At 46.4% G+C, this 19,891-nt stretch overlaps 2 protein-coding genes and 1 long non-coding RNA gene across 4 annotated transcripts; 2 read left to right on the forward strand and 1 right to left on the reverse strand.

Annotated features, from left to right (window-relative positions):
• Window positions 1–33: 33 nt before the first annotated feature.
• qrsl1 (glutaminyl-tRNA amidotransferase subunit QRSL1) lies at window positions 34–4,173 on the forward strand. Its single transcript, XM_037485774.2, has 11 exons — window positions 34–165; window positions 754–913; window positions 999–1,097; window positions 1,177–1,273; window positions 1,389–1,550; window positions 1,661–1,836; window positions 2,149–2,261; window positions 2,639–2,831; window positions 2,966–3,083; window positions 3,216–3,421; window positions 3,801–4,173. The coding sequence occupies exons 1-11, from the start codon at window positions 142–144 to the stop codon at window positions 4,010–4,012; spliced, it is 1,560 nt and encodes a 519-aa protein (XP_037341671.2). The 5' UTR covers window positions 34–141; the 3' UTR covers window positions 4,013–4,173.
• Window positions 4,174–8,586: 4,413 nt separating this feature from the next.
• On the reverse strand, window positions 8,587–9,556 carry LOC119227661 (uncharacterized). The gene is made up of 2 exons (XR_005121367.2): window positions 9,354–9,556; window positions 8,587–9,052 (listed from the first exon to the last, which is right to left on the reverse strand). It is a non-coding gene; the product is annotated as an uncharacterized LOC119227661 (long non-coding RNA).
• A 1,134-nt stretch (window positions 9,557–10,690) lies between these two features.
• Window positions 10,691–19,259, forward strand: iars2 (isoleucyl-tRNA synthetase 2, mitochondrial). Of its 2 annotated transcripts, XM_037487143.2 has the most exons (24): window positions 10,691–11,063; window positions 11,341–11,463; window positions 11,607–11,760; window positions 11,843–11,991; window positions 12,121–12,170; window positions 12,297–12,403; window positions 12,523–12,613; window positions 12,995–13,110; window positions 13,207–13,376; window positions 13,501–13,591; window positions 13,668–13,819; window positions 13,923–14,083; window positions 14,275–14,377; window positions 14,718–14,811; window positions 15,389–15,463; window positions 15,919–16,027; window positions 16,254–16,356; window positions 16,731–16,853; window positions 16,932–17,063; window positions 17,196–17,302; window positions 17,649–17,794; window positions 17,868–18,058; window positions 18,200–18,344; window positions 18,632–19,259. In XM_037487143.2, exons 1-24 carry the CDS (start codon window positions 10,806–10,808, stop codon window positions 18,775–18,777), a joined length of 3,096 nt encoding a protein of 1,031 aa, XP_037343040.2. In that variant the 5' UTR covers window positions 10,691–10,805; the 3' UTR covers window positions 18,778–19,259. The 2 variants fall into 2 exon arrangements, with proteins under 2 accessions (XP_037343040.2, XP_037343041.2); XM_037487144.2 differs by lacking the exon at window positions 15,389–15,463 and having other exon boundaries at window positions 18,632–19,258.
• The last annotated feature ends 632 nt before the right edge of the window (window positions 19,260–19,891 follow it).

Consider the following 19,891-nt stretch of genomic DNA (forward strand, 5'->3'; position numbering starts at 1 on the left):
CGCGGGCTGCTAAACAACCGTCCAATCAGAATAGACGCTATTGGATGTTGCCTTTCGAAACAAAGATGGCGGCCCGCACGTAATGTACACCTTCTAAAGGTTGCTGTTAATTTAAGAGCCTGTCACAGAATTACTGTAAATATGCTCAGCCTGACGATACGGGAGGTTAGTGCGACTGTTTTTGTTCTTTGTGCTCATTCTTTTGTTTAGTGTATTATTTTACACTTTGATACTTATCATCCACTTGCCTGTCGTGTTTGTGATGTAATATCGATTTCCCTCTACCTTTGGTCCTACTCGCAGATGAATGTAGCCAGAAGTATTTGCAGAATGACCCAATCTATGATTAGCACAGTATTGGAAGAGGACTGATGACTTATTTGCGAGGTCATTTGATTCAAACTGTCCAAAAGTCGCTTTGGATAAAAGCGTCAGCTAAATGACACGTAATGTAATGTAATCGTAGTGATTATAAAATAATAATGTGGCTTCTAAAATCAAGTGGATCATAAGTATCAAAGTGTAAAATACATCAACTCAAATATTATTTTTGGCATTTGAAGGCTAAAAACGTGCTGGTGTGCTGCTTTCAAGGTCCTGGTGTTGTGGATGATTCACTGTCACTGTTGATCAGAGACATTGGTTATGTTATTACACTAATGCGCTTCCTACCATACGAAGTCAAAATGTTGGCTGTGCAAAGGGTCTAACTGAGAGACATTCCCCTGCTGCCGTGGCATCCTCGTTCTCCAGGTATCTGCAGCGCTCAGGGAGGGAAGAATCTCCCCAACAGAGCTTTGCAAGAAGTGTCTGAACCGCATTAAGAAGACGCAGCATCTCAACGCGTACATCACTGTGACGGAGGAGCTGGCTTTGCAGCAGGCGGGAGAAGCAGAGGCCCGACTGCTGCAAGGTGAGCCTGTATTTCCACCTGTCCTGCTTGCAGAGGCACTGGCGCCTGTGGTCACTGGTGTTACGGATCACGTTCTTGTCCCCAGGAGCCCCTAAAGGTCCACTGGATGGAATCCCGTTTGCAGTCAAGGACAACTTCTGCACAGAAAATATCAAGACTACCTGTGCTTCCAGGATGCTTAAAGGTCCGCTTGAACCTTAGTGAAAAGTCCTTTTGTCTTGTATATATATTCCAATGATAACTAACCGTTCCCTGTGCTACAGACTACAGTCCGCCCTTCAATGCTACAGTGGTGCAGAAGCTTTTCGACCAAGGGGCTGTCCTCGTGGGGAAAGCCAACATGGATGAGTTTGCTATGGGGTATGGCCGACGTTGTAATAATTAGTTAATGGATGTAGCCGCTGTGACTGTGTCGAGAAGAATAACTAATTTCTTTAATCAATGTCCATGTCTTGTTTACGCGTTCATCCCACAGTGCGGGCAGTACTGACGGGGCTTTTGGCCCGGTGAGAAACCCGTGGAGCTACGCTGCTCCCTACAGAGAAAGGACAGGCGCGGCGCCCGACTCGGACTGGGTCGTTACTGGGGGAAGTTCAGGAGGAAGTGCGGCCGCTGTGGCCTCGCTCACCAGCTACCTGTGAGGGGAACACATCCACTGGTGCCGGAAAACTGTTAAAAAGAAGCACAAAAGGAAATTCTTTATCCAAAACGAGGTTCATGGAATCAAAATGTACTGTTACCTGGCAGGGCTTTGGGTTCAGACACGGGTGGTTCAACCCGTAACCCTGGGGCGCTGTGCGGTGTTGTGGCCCTGAAGCCCACTTATGGTCTGCTGTCCAGACATGGTCTCATCCCCCTGGTCAACTCCATGGACGTCCCCGGCATTATGACTCGCAGCGTCGGCGATGCGGCCATCGTGTTAGGTAAGAAACACTCGATGACTTGTCATCATTCCCATGTTGAGCGCCATCCTGGCCCACGATGAAACGATACAAAATGAGGTTCAGATCATTTTTATTTCTTCATTGGTAACTAATGCAGGCAAAATTGAAAGCAATACTTTTAGATCCCTTGTCTTCACCTGCACCGCCTAAAATCCACTAATTTTAGATATTAGTTTGAGGAGTGGGTTCGGATCATGTTTGAAGCAAACACACTGATGATGCACAATTGAACACCTTTAAATACATTTTCAATGTTATGTGGTAATCAGTCTTGCACTTTTTGTGACACAGATATCCTCCAAGGACAGGATATTAGAGACTCAACAACAACTCCAGCTTCCTCATCGCAGACCGAGCTACACCAACACTTTGATGTCAGGGACATCTGTGTAGGCATTCCTAAGGTAAGTCCTCACAGCGCCTTTGTTTAAATGAACAAATCTTTTTGTTCCCCTTAAATGCAAGCTGGTGTATGTGACTGATGTCTTGTTGGGCACACCAACTGTCGACTGCAGTTCTCATGCCATTGGACAAAAAATGTTGCAATGCGGAACTAAAATGATTTGAGGAAGTTAAGGAAAAACATCATTTGAGGAGTGTGTGATGCTTTTTGTTCTACTTGAAATATAGGTTTTTATTCCCATATGTCACGAGACAAATTCTTCGTGGCGATTATGTACATGAGGATGCCTCTGATTTTTCTATATATGTATACAAATCTAGATATGCATGTGAGCATGCAGTGATTTCCTTGTCCTTGCTGTGTGTCCTTGGTGTACAGGAGTACCACGCACCAGGGCTGTCTCAGGAGACTCTGGCACAGTGGAGTCTTGTTGCCGACATGTTTGAGAGGGCGGGGGCGCGGGTGAAACAGGTGTCGCTTCCCCATACCCAGCACTCCATTGTGTGCTACCACGTCCTGTGCCACGCGGAGGTGGCGTCTAACATGGCTCGCTTTGACGGCCTGGAATACGGTACGAAACCAGTGCGGGGCGCGTTGAGGGCGCAGCATGGGGCAGCTCACGCAAAGGAAGCCCCGTCCCGCGTTTTCTAGTAGAAAATCCGAAAAAAAGGCAAACCCTATTGGTCCACTTCTCCCTTTTGTCAGGCCATCGTAGCGAGGTGGACAGCTCGACAGAAGCCCTGTACGCCTCCAGCCGCCACGAAGGCTTCAACGATGTAGTGCGAGGGAGGATACTGTCTGGGAACTACTTCCTGCTCAAACAGTAAGTTTCTCAAACCCTTTCGATTCATTTCAATAACTACCCACCAGTGTGGAGCCGAGCACTTAACGTGATGATAATGGGGAATAATACAAAGAATCAATTGTCTGTTTTTTTTGTTTGTTTTTTTGACAGGAACTACGAGCACTACTTTGTGAAGGCCCAGAAGGTGCGCCGGCTGATCGCAGAGGATTTTGCACGTGCGTTCGCCTCAGGCGTCGACGTGCTGCTGACACCCACCACCCTGGCCGACGCAGCCCGTTTCTCCGACTTCACGCAGGAAGACAACCGCACGCGCAGCGCGCAGGAAGACGTCTTCACCCAGCCTGTCAACATGGCAGGTACAGAAAGAAGAAGAAAAAAAAAGGAGAACTATTTGTGCGTAGGAGGGGTGCGAGGAAGAGGAACTCATATATATCTTGCATGTCACGTCAATGTAGGCATTGGTTCTTATTTTTGTCTTCTATAAAAGACTCCTTTGATCATCAAGTGCTGCAGTGGAATAAAAAGGAGAAATGATTATCTCCTCTTGCCTTTTTGTTCTGAGGGCAAAGGTTACAACATTAAAATCCTCATCACAGCGAAGACCGAAGTGTACCTTACAGAAGTCACCTGATATACCTTTCCAAATCAACCTATAACTTGACATATAGTCTTTTCATTTTAATTATTTCCTTTCCTCTGAACTTTCCTTCAGCTCTGTTTTTTACTTTGCCCCAGGACTGCCCGCCGTTTCCGTACCAACTGCTTTATCAAGCCGGGGCCTTCCCATTGGGTTACAGCTCATAGGCCCCGCCCTACAGGACAAGATGCTGCTCTGCGTCGCCCAATGGATGGAGCAGAGGGTCGGGTTCCCCTCCATCAGGGACTGTGGAGAGGAGGGCGGGAATGGCGCAGGAACGGCCAGAAGAGAACAGACTTCAGCGGTGTGACCTGTGGACATGAGTCACCCGTGGTGGACTTCTTCTAGGCCTCACTGATCAACAACGTGCATCATGCGTTCAGTAGAGAGACATTGTTTGTTAATCAGTGACCTCCTGCTGTGTGTGTTATGTCTGAAGTTGGTGCTATTAAATATATGCATGTAGGGTGATTTATTGACCAAGTGATATTCATTATTTGTCCATGCGTAGACTTATTGTGAAAAATTCAAAGCACTTAAAAGGTTTTCCAGCAGAATTACCAAATCAATCAAGCTCGCACACACACACACACACACACAAAATACACACCTGCTGCTGTTCTATACCTGCAGCAGTTTACTAGTTGAGATGGGATTCTTATTTTGGACGTGCTAGCAGAGGTGGCAATGTCTCTTGGACATTTTTTCCCGTCTTGTACAGACTGATATCTCCACTGTTTGATGGAATACAATGACAATCTACACTCACTTCCCTCTTGGTGAGTTCACCCGTTGCAACGGGCCTTCAACGGGCTCTCTGTAGAAGTACAGTAGGAGGTGTGTTCGTATTCTCTGCAAATAGCCAGACACAATCCCGCTGGGTGTTTGCATCTGCCGGGGATGACTCCAGATTTGATCTCCGAACTGGCCCGGGGATCGGGGGGGGCTCGGAATCACCCAGAATGAGTTTGGGAGTGTTGCGTATGAGAGGGTTAGTCGGGGTAAGCCTGCTGCCAGCTGTGGATAGATGTTTTAGGACGGTTGTGAAGAGGTCATCCCACAGCCAAATTCTGCAGAAATTCTGTGAAATCCATCCGGTCAGGATTGGCTGACCGGATGGATTTCACAGAATTTCTGGTCCTGGAAACTGGCCTAAACTAAGGTGCTACAACATGGACACAGATTGTCCATCGACGGTGCACAAGACTGAAAATGTATGACACATTGTAAACCATGACATGAATGTTTTGGGTCTTAGTTCCCTGTTGTCTTAGTCTTAGTTCCCCGTTAATGCCTGTTAGCAGATAACTTCCTCTTTTTTTTCTCTGTAATCCAATTTCAATTAACTTCACTACAAAATACATGATGAAATAGGAAAGAATTAGGTTGTAAGCGTTGTAAATCTTGCTTCTACAATTAGAATGAAGCAAGTATGCCGCTGGTCAAAGTCATCCAAGACGGTTATACAGTGACAAGTAAAGAAAGGTAATATGTATTGTAAAACTTCATAAAAAAGTTGATGACCCAGCAGGGTATTTTACAGATTTTAAAACATACCACTGAGGTTCTGCAGACCTTACAAGATAAGATAAAATCTTATAATCCTTCTATATTAGTCCTGCAGCTGGGAAATTCACAGAAGCAACAAAAAAAGGTGAACACAGAGATACAGTAGGAGAAACAAATATTTTAGCATTTTTATGTAGTTATTTTAAATAAAATGCAGTAATACAAATGAACAAGAATCCATATTAACAGAATGAAATTTGATATATACAGTGTTTAGGTTTTTCTGGTCTACTTTGCAGACAGCTGTTTTGCAGCCTGACAGCAGAAGGAAGGAAGGACATGGTACTTCATTTGCACAGTTATTTTAGGCATCCAACAAAAAAGCATTAAAAAAATGTATTGATTTCAACATGAGGAATCTGGTAGTGCAGAAAGGCTGAATCATTTCTGGGTTTCTTCTCATACACTGCTGAAAGTAGCTTGATGCCTTGATATCGATGCTTTCATCTCACTCGCTGCAAGATATTCACACCAAAATGTGTGATGTTACGCCACGATTTGTCATCATGTGCATTTACATGGCTTTACATGGCATCATGTGCATTTACATGGCATCATATGCATTTACATGGCTTTACATGGCATCATGTGCATTTACATGGCTTTACATGGCATCATGTGCATTTACATGGCTTTACATGGCATCATGTGCATTTACATGGCATCATATGCATTTATATGGCTTTACATGGCATCATGTGCATTTACATGGCTTTACATGGCATCATGTGCATTTACATGGCTTTACATGGCATCATGTGCATTTACATGGCTTTACATGGCATCATGTGCATGTACATGGCTTTACATGGCATCATATGCATTTACATGGCTTTGCATGGCATCGTGTGCATTTACATGGCTTTGCATGGCATCGTGTGCATTTACATGGCATCATGTGCATGTACATGGATTTACATGGCATCATGTGCATTTACATGGCTTTACATGGTATCATGTGCATTTACATGGCTTTACATGGCATCATATACATTTACATGGCTTTCCATGGCATTAAGTGCATTTATATGGATTTACATGGCATCAGGTGTATTTACATGGCTTTACATGGCATCAGGTGCATTTACATGGCTTTACATGGCATCATGTGCATTTACATGGCATCATATGCATTTACATGGCTTTACATGGCATCATGTGCATTTACATGGCTTTACATGGCATCATATGCATTTACATGGCTTTGCATGGCATCGTGTGCATTTACATGGCTTTGCATGGCATCGTGTGCATTTACATGGCATCATGTGCATGTACATGGATTTACATGGTATCATGTGCATTTACATGGCTTTACATGGCATCAGGTGCATTTACATGGCTTTACATGGCATCATGTGCATTTACATGGCTTTACATGGCATCAGGTGCATTTACATGGCTTTACATGGCATCAGGTGCATTTACATGGCTTTACATGGCATCAGGTGCATTTACATGGCTTTACATGGCATCAGGTGCATTTACATGGCTTTACATGGCATCAGGTGCATTTATATATCAGCATTCAAATGTAATTTCCGTCTCATGTGGGGAAATGTTTGCAATTTGACACCACATGCAAATTGTACCACATCTCAATACTGAAACCAGGAACATAAAAAGAGGATGCATGAACTCATGTGAATGCATCATCACTACAACCCACTACTGTTCCATGATCAGTCAGAAATCTGAGTACACAGGAATTGTCAAATGATTGGTTCCGTTTTACTATGTAGGTCATAACTCAGGCAGATATCGATTCAGTACACATAATAATCTCAGGGATATTAAATGCTCCCTCGGCAGGATGTGGTCTCCAAGTTCATGATTTAGGTCACCTGGAACCGTTACTAGATATTAGCATTAATGTTCCACTGAAAGCCTTTTTTAGTTTTCTCTCAGTCTCCTCTCACACAACCTAACCCTTAACCATGCTCACAGCTCAATGTAAGTTGAATGCTAATGTCTTCTGTGTAATTTTAGTTTGTTATCATCCTAGCGTTTGCTAATTAGCACAAGGTGTAGCAGGGGCTTGTGGGAGGGTTAGTCTAGCAGAGGATGGTGATACATTATTACAATAGTCTGATAGTGGGACCCATAGCAGACTGTACAAATCACGCGTACCTTGAGATGGTTATCAGTGCAAATGCACTAGCACATCAGCCCTTTTCCTCTGCGCAACATTGCTACCAATTCAAAGTAGTTTGTCACTGAAGAATCTATATGTAAAGTTACTTCCCCAAAATTGTGGGTACGATACGTACGAGGAAGTTACATCAACCTTCCTTTGAGCTGTCTGCTGCATGCTCGCACGCTGTTTCCCAGCACGTCATAGTCAGACTTGATGATTAGAAAGAAGCCCTCATGTCTTAAATTCTGTATACAATACAATAACCCCCCCCCCCCCCTTTTGGTCCTGTGCTGTACAGAAAGAACCTGCTGCTGCTTTGCTACTTTATATTTTGTAATCTTGGGTTTATTTTGTTTTCCTTAGTTTTGTTTGCCGTGTTTAACTTGCCTGCTTTTTATGATCTTAATCCTGTTTTTAGTGATTTGCGCTTATATTGGTTTTGTATTGTCTAATAAAACCCTTTTTTAAGAACAAGCGTCTCTGCCTAATGCACAGTAACTGGAAAAGGCAAGGGAAGTACAAGTTTCACCCCCTCGTCCCCTTGGCTATTCTTTTAAGCATCTCACTAGCATACAACCAGTGATCCAACCCCCACTCTACACGCAAACAAACAGCGGTGCTTAAACACTGGTTCCTCCTGGCCTACCATGGCCAGAGGAGACAGGTGAAGGAGGGCCTCCAACCATCACACTCCAGCGGCCACCTAAAGAAGAACTCTTATCTTTGATCACCTGATCCCACTCAAGAAGCATTACGGTTCTGTGACCGCCCCGCAGGAATGCTGCTAGGAATCAGACCTCTGTAGCACTGATTACGGGGTAGAGATAGTGGTAAGGAGATCCCGGCTTCAAAAAGGAAGAACCGGTTTTGAAGAAGCTGGGGGCCCTGATGGAGAGGATGAACGGCAACGAGTCAAAGATACCTGAAGATTTGTCAATTTAGGAGACAAGCGGCTCTTTTTAGCCGTGGCGGCTGGAGGACTTGTTTTTGGTAGTATGCTACAGTACATACTTGAATGTCACCTTAATTTCATATTTCCTACACCGCCATTTTCATTTAGTGTGCATTTTGAAATCCTGTTTAAAACAAATTCGCCCCTGGGAATTAAGTATACAGCTTTTCAAGTTTGGGCTTTAGAAGTCTGCAGCAAGAAAAGTGCAGTAAGAGTCTGAAGTCACTTAGAATTTAAAGATTTTATTAGTTACCAAAAAAATCTGAAATAGAACGTCACACAAGAATTTGAACTTTGCTGAACTTGTTCACAACCAGGCTCAAAATCCTGGATCATCATCATCATCATCACACAACCGAAAATACATCGGACTGAACCCAGAGACCTGCGGAAGGCTCTGCAGCAGGGCGCGTAAACGGTAAAACGGAGAAGTGCGTGGTCTTTCAAAACAAACAAAAAAAGAAGAAGACAAAGAAAAATCCAAGTCGTGTTGAAGAGAAGCCTTTCGTTGGAGTTCAACTCTGCGTGCTCCGTCCGGCCGGCCATCAGGACCAGCACTGGAGCAGCGAGGCCACAGCCGCCAGCAGCAGCGGCAGCAGCGAGGAGGCGTCCGGTGCCGCCGCAGCGTTCGGGGGGGACGTGCCGTTAGTGGAGGAAGTCATGCCCGTGGCCGGTGTAGCGGCGTCGATCATCTGCAACGAACGAGAGCAGCAGTTATGTTTTTTTGTCCGCGAGCCTGTTTGAATGGAAATGTACCATTGTGCACGTGGAAGTCATGCGTAAACAAAACAACAGCCGCAGAAGAAAATTAAATTAAAATAATCGTTACGTCTACGCAAATTGGGCAAGCTTAAAACTCAACCAAAACGTTGAGACAATTTTTAAAAGTTAAGTGTTTAAAAAGACATAAGTTGCAAGTTGCTACAACAGTGTTAAGTTAAGTGATAAAGTAGCCAGCGCCAGTGAGGAGCAACAACACAAAGCACTACTAACCTGTGATGAGAGGAGATGGAGAGCCAGCAGGAGGCAAGCGACAAACAACTTGTTCATGTTGGCGGGAAGGACGAGTAGCTTATGCCCCTCAGATCGGATCTATTCGGTTAGCCGACGGATTGGATGATTGACTCCAGAGATGCAGCAGTGACTTTATACTGTTGGTGACGTCACCCACTCAATACCGCCTGCAGTTCAGCCTATGACATGTTGCCTTCCAAGGGGGGAAACCTTCAAAATAAAACCTATACAGTGAGCACACGATATTCTAAATATCTGATAATATTCATGCACAGAAATATAACCAACTCTTGATTGTATCAATGTTTTTCCGACATTACCTGAAGGCAAAATGTCATAGGCTGAACTGCAGGCGGTATTGAGTGGGTGACGTCACCAGCAGTATATATAAAGTCACTTCAGTCTACATCCAGGACATGGTGAAACCCTACATCCCAACCCGAAAACTCCGCTCTGCATCTGCCAAGCGGCTTGTTCCTCCCTCACTGAGAGAAAAGCACTCGGCGAGATCGTGACTCTTTGCTGTCCTGGCTCCCAGATGGTGGAATGAGCTCTCTGATGACATCAGGACTGCAGAGAGCCTCTACATCTTCCGTCGAAAACTCAAGACACACCTCTTTAGACTCTACTTTGACTAAAACACAAAGCAACAACAAATAAAAAGATAAGATAACAAATCGTGGCACTTAAATTGTACTTATAATGGCACTTATCTATAACCTGTTTTGAAACTGCTTATTTGATGAAAATTGTACTTTCTTGTTACATGTTCTTCTGAGTTTGTATCTCTATGTGGAAATGCACTTATTGTAAGTCGCTTTGGATAAAAGCAATGCAAATGTAATGTAATCTTTCGTTTTACCAATATTCTGTTCAACCCCCACATGGTTGTATGTTCTGAGAAAAGCTACAATCAATTACTCTCAGAACATTGTATTGTTAATCAGAACTAAGAACAACAACTTATAGCTATTTGCATTATTGTCATTATTTTAATAATCATTTGTGGTCGATGAAAACTCTTCTCGAGCGCTGTCAAGCGTAAAATAAGGAATGCGCCAACTTCTGGTAGGAAATTTCCAAAATAAAACCACTCAAACAGACTGTCAGTAACCGTAATAGTACTTTAAATCTGAATGATGGTGCGGTTTAGTCACAATTGTAACTGTTTGAGTTACCATTCTCAAACAAGTCTCGTTTTCCAGCAACAGTTTGAAACACATTATTTTTGAATAACCTGAAAGAGACATGTTTGGCCCAACGGAGTTCCCGTAGTTGTCCCTGCATCAATTCCTTCCGGAAGAAACAAAGCGTTAGTTAAAGGGCGGAACGTAACACCGTCAAAAACTGCGCTCTGTCAAACCTCCGAAACAAGCGAGCATCCTTCAGTTCTTGGTGGGTTTCTTGTCCACGGAGCCGCTCCGCCTCGCCATGCTGCTGTGCCGGGGTTCGGCACTAAGCCGGACGGTGGCGAGATTGGGACGGAGGTCACACCCGGGAGACGGCCTCCTCCACCGGACTCTCTCCTTCAGCTCGAGCCGCTGTCGGTGTCTAAGTTCAGGCGAGGTCAGAGCAGAGAGCGGCTCTGCTCCGGCACTGTACCGAGACACGGTGCTCCTCCCACGGTCTGAGTTCCCGATGAAACTCACCGGACAGAAGCTACTGGAGCGAGAAGTCCAGACACAGCAGGTAGGACGAGCTATTCCACCCACTGCGCGCTTTCTAGCACGTGATCTGCACGCTCCTCTTGTAAAACAGATTGAATTACGCAGACTGGGAATATTGTTGTAGTATAATGTGAAGGATTGACAATACGTGTTTTGCAGGTGAGGTATCGCTCTCTCGGGGAGTGGGCGTGCATATTTGGATTTAACATCCAATCTAACCTGCTCTTCTATTTTAATGGTTAAACACTCTTACAGATCGATTGATATTGATGATGCGGTGCTTCTCGGTGCTTTTGCAGGATTGTGGATTTGCAGATCTGTACTCCTGGCAGAGGGAGCGGAAGGCCAAGAAGGAGTTTTGTTTACATGACGGCCCTCCTTATGCCAACGGAGACCCGCATGTAGGACATGCACTCAACAAGGTGATCCCCTTTGAGTATCCTCCCTCACACCCTGCCTTTGTCACGGTGCATTTTCACGCCCCATTCAGCCGTTGTTGTAGGAGCTCCAAGCTCTCAGCAGTGACACTGTCCAATCAAACGCTCAATTCGCTTGTCGGCTGCAGATCCTGAAAGATATCCGGAACCGCTTTGAGATGCTGAGGGGCCGGCAGATCCACTTCCTCCCGGGCTGGGACTGCCATGGGCTGCCCATCGAGCTGAAGGCTCTGGGGGAGCTGGGGACCAGCGGCCTCAGCCCCCTGCAGATCCGACAGAAAGGTAATGGGCGACAGGAGGCTGGAGGAACGGGGCCGCTGTCGTGGCGTTGCAGCCGCTGTAATGTTTTCAATCCTATCCACAGCGCGGGAGTTTGCACAGGGGGCCATAGCTCGTCAGAAGGCTGCCTTCCAGCGCTGGGGCTTGATGGCTGACTGGGACCAGTGCTACTACACGTACGATGGCGCCTATGAGGCCGCTGAGCTGAAAGTATTCCAAGAGATGCACAGCAAGGTGGGCAACGATGTGCTATCTTGCACATGGGATTACTGTGGTGTGCAGGAGTGGGATTAGAGCAGATTTTGCTTCTTGGCGGTTCATTAGTTATTAAAGTCTAATATAGATCTGTTTAATTCTTTTCAGGGGCTCATCTACCAGGACTACAAACCAGTCTTCTGGTCCCCTTCATCGAGGTACTAGAGTTACTTTGCTCATGCAGAGGTTGCTCCATGGAGGCGTCAATATTTAAAGTTTTTGACAACGTGCTTACTGATGAGATTACGGTGCTCTGCTTTAATCCGGTCTCTGTGCCTCTGTAGGACGGCCCTGGCAGAGGCAGAGTTGGAGTACAACCCCGAGCATGTTAGCAGAGCCATCTATGCCACGTTCCCCCTGAGCACACTGCCACCCGGGATGGCCCCAGATGGTAACACACACACGCACACACACACACACACACACACACACGCACAGCCCGTTTATTAAGCTATTAAATATTAAAGAATTATTCTGACTGTGTGTGTGTGTGTGTGTTACCCTCTGCAGGATTGGAGGGTGGTGTCTCTGTGTTGGTGTGGACCACCCAGCCCTGGACCATTCCTGCTAACCAGGCCGTCTGCTACATGCCCAACGCCCAGTGAGTAGGGATGGCAGGGATACAGCGTGACTCCATTCACTGTATTTAATTAAGCGATTTGTTCAAACATTTTCAAGATTGTATTGGGTCCATAAAGCAAGAATTGAAAAATCAGGAAAAATGTTTGTGTCCGAACCTACAGATTAAAACCCAAATTTGATGAGTTTATTATCACACAATGCAAAGAAAACACATTTTTACAATTAAGAGGCTGAAACAAAAGATTTTTTGGAATATCTGCTGTCTTTCTAAGGAAGGTAATCCCCGAGTGGACAGTGAAAAGTCTATTTGAATCCTAGCAGTGCTCGATACGGATTGAGGAGTTAAAACTGTCCGTTGTCAAAGCGTCCCGTACAGACTCGGCGTCCCTGTTGCTCGCAGGTACTCGGTGGTGAACAGGGCGGACAACTCTCAGCTGCTGTTGGTGGCCACTGAGCGCACAGCCAGCGTGGCAGCACTGCTGGGCACAGAGCTGGAGACCGTAGGCACCTTCACAGGTAGTGCTGACACACACACACACACACACACACTGCGTTCAACCCATCAGGACACAAACATAACCATGCTAATGTCCCGTGTCCTTCTGTCCCAAGGCTCCCAACTTGGGGGTGGTATATGCACACATCCCACAATTCCCGACAAGCTGGTGCCGCTATTGCCGGCCAATCATGTGACCATGGCAAAAGGAACGGGATTGGTCCACACGGCGCCTGCTCACGGCATGGAGGATTACAGTGTGGCCTCTCACTTTAAGCTCTCCGTGGTACACTCTGTTTCTTACATGTCAACCTTTGGTGAATGGATAAAAGCTTGGTGTTTGTACCATGCAAGTCATGATTGGTCCTCTGTGTCTAACTGTATGTGTGGATGTTTTTCTTCCACCCAAGGAGTGTATCGTTGATGAGGACGGCAAGTTCACCCAACTGGCCGGCCCTGAGCTACAGAACCTGCCTGTGATGAAGGAAGGCACTGACCGAGGTACGCAAGGACCAAGACGCCTCTATTGCGCCCCACGTGCCCTTTTGCTGATCTCTCTCCGGTGTTTGTGTGCTAGTGATCTCCATGCTGGAGGACGCCGGCGCTCTGGTGAAGGAGGAGCAGTGCGTCCACAGTTACCCGTACGACTGGAGGACGAAGCAGCCTGTCGTCATCCGGCCCAGTAAGCAGTGGTTCATCAACACGGCGTCCCTCAAAGACAAGGCCAAGGTGAAGCTACTGCTGAGGACGCAGCGCAATGTGCTCCTCCAGGGAGACATTTCCCACTTGCAGTTAGTTTCTAATGTGTGTGTGTGTGTGTGTGTGTGTCCAGGAGGCCCTGCAGAAGGTGCGTGTTTTGCCAGAGTCAGCGAGGGGCAGCCTGCTGAGCATGCTGGACAGACGGACATACTGGTGCATCTCCAGACAGCGAAGTTGGGGTGTCCCCATCCCCGTCTTCTACCACAGAGAGACCGGAGAGGCTCTTATCAACAAGTGAGCTGGTACAACACACACACACACACACACGCAAACGGTGTGCTACTCAATTACTGCTGTGTCTTTTTGTTTTGCTATAGCCGTCCTAAAATGTTTTTTGTTCAAGGTTAAACCACATGAAGCACTTAATAACCTTTTGTTGTTGTTATTCTAATGTCTATGAATAAACCTTGTTTCTGTCCCTGCAGACACATCGTGTCCCACATAGCAACGCTTTTCAAAGAAAAGGGCAGTGACTGTTGGTGGCAGCTTCCTATTGAAACTTTGCTGCCAGACAATGTGCTGAAGAAGGTTTGTGTTGTGTGTGTGAGAATCATTTTTCATTTTTAATTGCTTTTTTGAAAAGAGTAGACACTGATTAGTGAGAGCTGCTCGACATTGATTCATTATTTTTGGTTCCACCTCTTGTTGGCCGTAGCCAGAAGGATTAAACATGTTTGACTCTACTCCACTTTCCCTTCAGGAACACAAGGTCACAGCTTCTAGCAGCTGAACACTAATGGAGCGTTTTGCAGATACTTTTCAGCTACGGTTCTTCTACTTAGCGGCTGTGAGATGTGATCAACCGAGCCCTGAATATCCCTGATTGCCAGCTAATGAGTCACCATTGTGTTGTGCTGGTGTTTCTCAGAGTGACGCAGGCCCAGTGACTGACTACGTTCGTGGAGAAGACGTATTGGACATCTGGTTTGACAGCGGAGCGTCATGGGCTGCTGTACTGGAAGGTACTAAAGTATCACCTGTCTGTCCTCATCATTGTCATCATCATCATACCAAGACGTCAGTGAAATACTGGCTGTTCACATGGTTTGTGTCGTTTATTAAACACACACACACACATATATAAATCTAGAGGAAGATGTCCATTCATTGAGTTGAGCCCACAGAGGCGGCATAGCAGGTCCCTGTTCTACGTGTCTATACTCGTCAGTAGAACAGTGGTAAGCGACTCTATTACAGCTGTAATATTCACCCAATCCGTGGTCAGGTGGATATTTCATGGTGTTTGTTGTCGTAGTGCTCCTTTTGGCCACCAGAGGCCCATGACATTATCCCGCGTCCAAGTGAGTCTTATTTTCTCCACAAAGGGTTTGTCAGCACGTTATGTCAAATGAAAACGGGAACTTTTATTGTTAGTATTTATAAATCCACACAGGAGAGAGAACTATTCAGCTCCCACTCAGGGCTGCTGTAGAAGCCTCTCTGTAGTCCCCTCTTATGACCAGCTGACCATAACACACAACACAAAAAATGAGGAAGCTGTCCAATGTGGGTTTTGGGTTTTGTGTGTTGGTTTTGCAGAGGAGACGGAGGGAGAGACGGCGGAGTCCCCTCTCAGCTGGCTCCCTGCTCCGCTCCGCAAACCTCTGGTCGCAGGTTGTTTGATGCTCACCGGCCATCCCCCCCCCTGCCTCTGTCTTCAAACGTGTCCCCTTTTCTTCCTGTGCTTTTGTCCCATCTGCTTGTAAATGTCCTATAATGCCAGTGTTTATTAATAACACAATGTAGAAGCACTCCCTGCCCCCCCCCCCCCTCTCTTCCTCTCTGTGGCTAGGACTTTGCGTTCAGGATGGAGCCTGATGAGCCCGTCACATAGCTGTCTAAATGAAAGCTGTAACCACCTCGAGTTCTAATCGGATACAAAGAAGCCGCTTAGTTTTGTCGTGTCTTTGGTCCCCTTTGAGTGCACGCATGCTAAGCTGTTGGATTCCCACACTAATACCAGCTGGTCTTTTCCGGACACTTCTCTTCCTCTGGGACCGCTTAGTTAGTCCAATCTGTGTGTGTGTATGACTGTAGAAACGACTGGGTTCTGCCTCTTTTCTCTGCAGAGTCGGACACCAGGGCGGATGCGTATGTGGAAGGGAAGGACCAGATCGGAGGCTGGTTCCAGTCCTCGCTGCTCACCAGCGTGGCCGTCAGGAACAAGGCCCCGTACAAGTGAGCACGCCGTCCAGGTTCCACAGCAGCACAAATGACTGCAGTCTAGTGGATGCACATTTAAATGAATGGGAACACGCCGTAGACATGGCTACAAGAAGCTTGTGAGCGGTGATGTTCTCCTAGATGTCCACCTCATTCAAACCCCACACCTGCACTGTGTCATGGAGGCCTCCTCGTCAATAATATACAAGTCAAGGCATGAGACTGATGTGTGTGTGTGCAGGTCTCTGATGGTCCACGGCTTCGCGGTCAGTGAGAAAGGAGAGAAGATGTCCAAGTCTCTGGGCAACGTTGTGGATCCTGATGTAGTCATTAATGGAGGGAAGGTGAGACGTCTCCCATGGCAATAGTTTGTAGTTTCTATGCAATGGTGCGTTCAGTGGCCAGAGGAAATGAGCCTACTACTACATGACGGTTTCTTTTACTACTGAGCCTACTCTACAGTGTTTCCACCCTACCTCAATGGTAGGGCCAACACTGCTGCCAACCAACTGTGTGGATCTTGGACCAACTGCAACGCACTGAACCAATTCCTTCAGCTGACTTGGGCGTGTCCCGAGGGAGGGGCTCCTCCGAAGCCCATTCTGGGCTCCTTTAACCACAATAACTGAATATAACTAAACTAAAATGTTATCTGCGATGCAAGTTGTATGTTTTAGTGATTTGAGATGATCCGTAGATACATTGATTCCCTCTTCAGGAGCCCAGTACACCAGCCTACGGGGCGGATGTGCTGCGGTGGTGGGTGGCGGAGTCCAACATCTTCTCTGAGGTTCAGATCGGACCTTCTGCCCTGAACTCGGCCAGAGACAGCATCGGAAAGGTAGCAGAGCAGCGAAGACACAGGGCCACCGGCTGCTTCTCCTCCAGCTATTCACTCCGTCACCTCTTCTCTTTTCAGCTGAGGAACACTCTGAAGTTCCTGCTGGGCAACCTGCAGGGCTTCGACCCACGTACGCAGGCTGTGGACCCCAAACAGATGCACTACATCGACCAGTACATGCTGCACCAGCTCCGCGAGTACAGCATCAAGGTGGGCTTATGCCCCATAGGTATCATGAGCACCAACCTGAATGAGTGTACCTGTCTACCAAAGTGTGTGTGTGTGTGTGTGTGTGTGTGTGTGTGTGTGTGTGTGTGTGTGTGTGTGTGTGTGTGTGCGCAGGTGACCGACGCCTACAGTGAGTACGATGCTGGCCGAGCCATCCGTGTCCTCCAAGCCTTCATCAACAGAGAGCTCTCCAGCTTCTATTTCAGCATCATCAAAGACAGGTGAAGGCTCGCCACTTGATGAGCACCACGAGTGGTTCAGCTGTGCTCCTGGTCTTCTTGTCTCTTTACTTGCCCTTTCGACAATTTTGTCACCAGGGTTGTTAGATATTAAACTCTGACTGTGATGAATTATTTTAACATTCTAGAGCAGTGCGTTTTTAAAGCAGAAACTGCACAAAAAGTAAAAATGCTTCACAATCAATGTTGTTGTGAAAACAATTCCATTACCATTGGGTAAACAGTCATTCTTTTGTTATTGTTTCTCTGTTAACACAAATAATGAATAATTCTAATTATTTATATATAATTCTTTTTAATTCCTTTTTAATCTGCCTCTCTGATGCAGGTTGTACTGCGATCCAGAAGACTCTCTGGGCAGAAGATCCTGTCAGACCGTTTTAGAGGAAATTCTAGACGGGGTGACCAGATCGATCAGTCCCATCCTGCCCCATCTGGCTGAAGAGGTGTACCTCCACGCGCCGGGACATGACGGTACGTGTTGTGGAGGTACAATGTATGACGCAGGGCATCAAAGAGTATTCCTGAACCGTAACCCCTCCTGCAGAAGGCGAGACGTTATTTAGGAGTGGCTGGATCAAAAGCAGCTCGGTGTGGCGAAGGCCAGGACTGGAGGAGGCAGTGGAGGGGGCCTGTGCCATCAGAGACTCCTTCCTTTCTTCCATTCCGGGGAAAAACGCCGCTCAGTACGACCTGACCATCGCCATCGAGCCCGGGTTGCTGTTTGAGCTCATGGAGGTAAATCAGATGGAGGGAACTGATAAAAGGATGCAAACTAATGTACTACCTTCACTGCTTGATAAAAAATGCTTCTAGCATGTAGGAACTTGTCTCCATAAAGGGAAATAAACCAATGACCTTCCTCCGCTCCACCCACAGTCTCTCCAAGAGGAAGCCTCCTCCACCTCCTCCCAGCTGGCTGAGCTGATGACAGTCGCGCGTGTCACCCTGACCTGCGCGCTGCCCCGTGACCTGCCCCCCGATGCCCTGCTGAGCCACGGCACCTTCCTCATCAACCTGGAGGGTGAGCATGAATGAATGAATGGATAAATACTGATACTTTGATAGATGGAGGTTCTAGTCCCCATTGTCAAACAGCTTCTGAACATATGGAATTTGATCATATCTCAATGAACACCACGTTTCCTTCTACTGCTGTAACACTGTATCACTCTGCCGGTACCACACACACACACACACACACACCAACCAATAAGTTCCAAACTCACTGTTGTCATGACAACTCCTCTTTCACATATGTGATATGCCGAAGCTTAGTTTGACTTGTACAAATGTGTGTGGGCGTCTCAGGTGGCGTCATACGAGAGGACAGCGCCTACAGCATAGCCGCAGTGCCCACGGCGGCCGCCCGGTGCCCGCGCTGCCGCCGCTACACGGCCGAGTCGGCAGACTGCCTGTGCCCGCGCTGCCAGCCCATCGTATCACAGGCCCACTGACATCCATGCCGCCCGTCACCGTGACAACCGGCATCTGCCTAAAAGCCGATCCAAAGCATCCCGTCTAAATGGGCCTCACAGCCAACGCACTTGTCAGAAGTGTCATTCCTGTGGATGAACAACAATCTGATATAGCTGTATGTTCAATAAGGAATCCTATTCTTCTCTTCTTTGAGGGTTGCCATTCACGTGGCTTATTGGTGGTTTAATTTGAATGTGTAAATACATGGGAAAGGAATTGATTACTCTGGGTGTCACCATGTGACCGCAGTAGAGAATCTCTTCTGGGTAAGTCCTTGTACGCTGACCTGTATACAGCCTGTTCCTAATCAACGTTCTCATGAAGTGTACGAAAAAAAAATCTCTAAATTAAAAATAAATGAAATACTATGATTTTCTTTTTACTTCTTTTTAGAAGATGTATTTTGCATACTTTATTATGAACTATGTTGTTGCCAGATTTTATTCAAAACACTGTTCAACACTGTTTATTGTATACGATGACTTTGTTCTGTCCTACAGTACCAGTTTGGACACACTGAGTGTTCAGACTGAACTCCACCTTTTTGACGGGAGAGAAGGCCAGATGAGTCAGTAAAGATGAGCAGATGTGTCTCATTCAGTGGTCACACTGACATGAAACTTATTACAGCCTCTGAGGGCATTTTTCAAGACAATCACATGTTTGTCTACTTCAGGGCATCCTGTGGACAACCTTAAACTGACAGTCTGGCACAGGGTGTAGATTTGTTTACCCTTTTTAGTGCATCCACCCTCCAATTCTCTGTTACATTCAAATTCAACTCACTTGTGCCTTTACCAATGCAGGAAGGATGAATAGCATGGTTGATCCTCCAAGATGCACCAATCCGTCTCTGGGGCAACATCCCATTATGATTTTTTATAAATGTCAGTTACCCAAAACTAAAAAAGGATTTAGCAAGAGCCACCATGTCCCTTGAGGGTTGAACCCAGATAAGGTTTAAAGTACAGAAATTTGGGCCATTTGGCATTAGTGACAGGGACGTGTAGGTTGCTCCATCTAAGATCATTCCAGTCATGTCATGGGAAAAAAATATTGTGAAAAAAGTCAAAATATGTAGGGTCAAAAAAG

This window comes from Pungitius pungitius, chromosome 14 (assembly GCF_949316345.1).
Source record: "Pungitius pungitius chromosome 14, fPunPun2.1, whole genome shotgun sequence".
Lineage (NCBI taxonomy): Eukaryota > Metazoa > Chordata > Actinopteri > Perciformes > Gasterosteidae > Pungitius > Pungitius pungitius.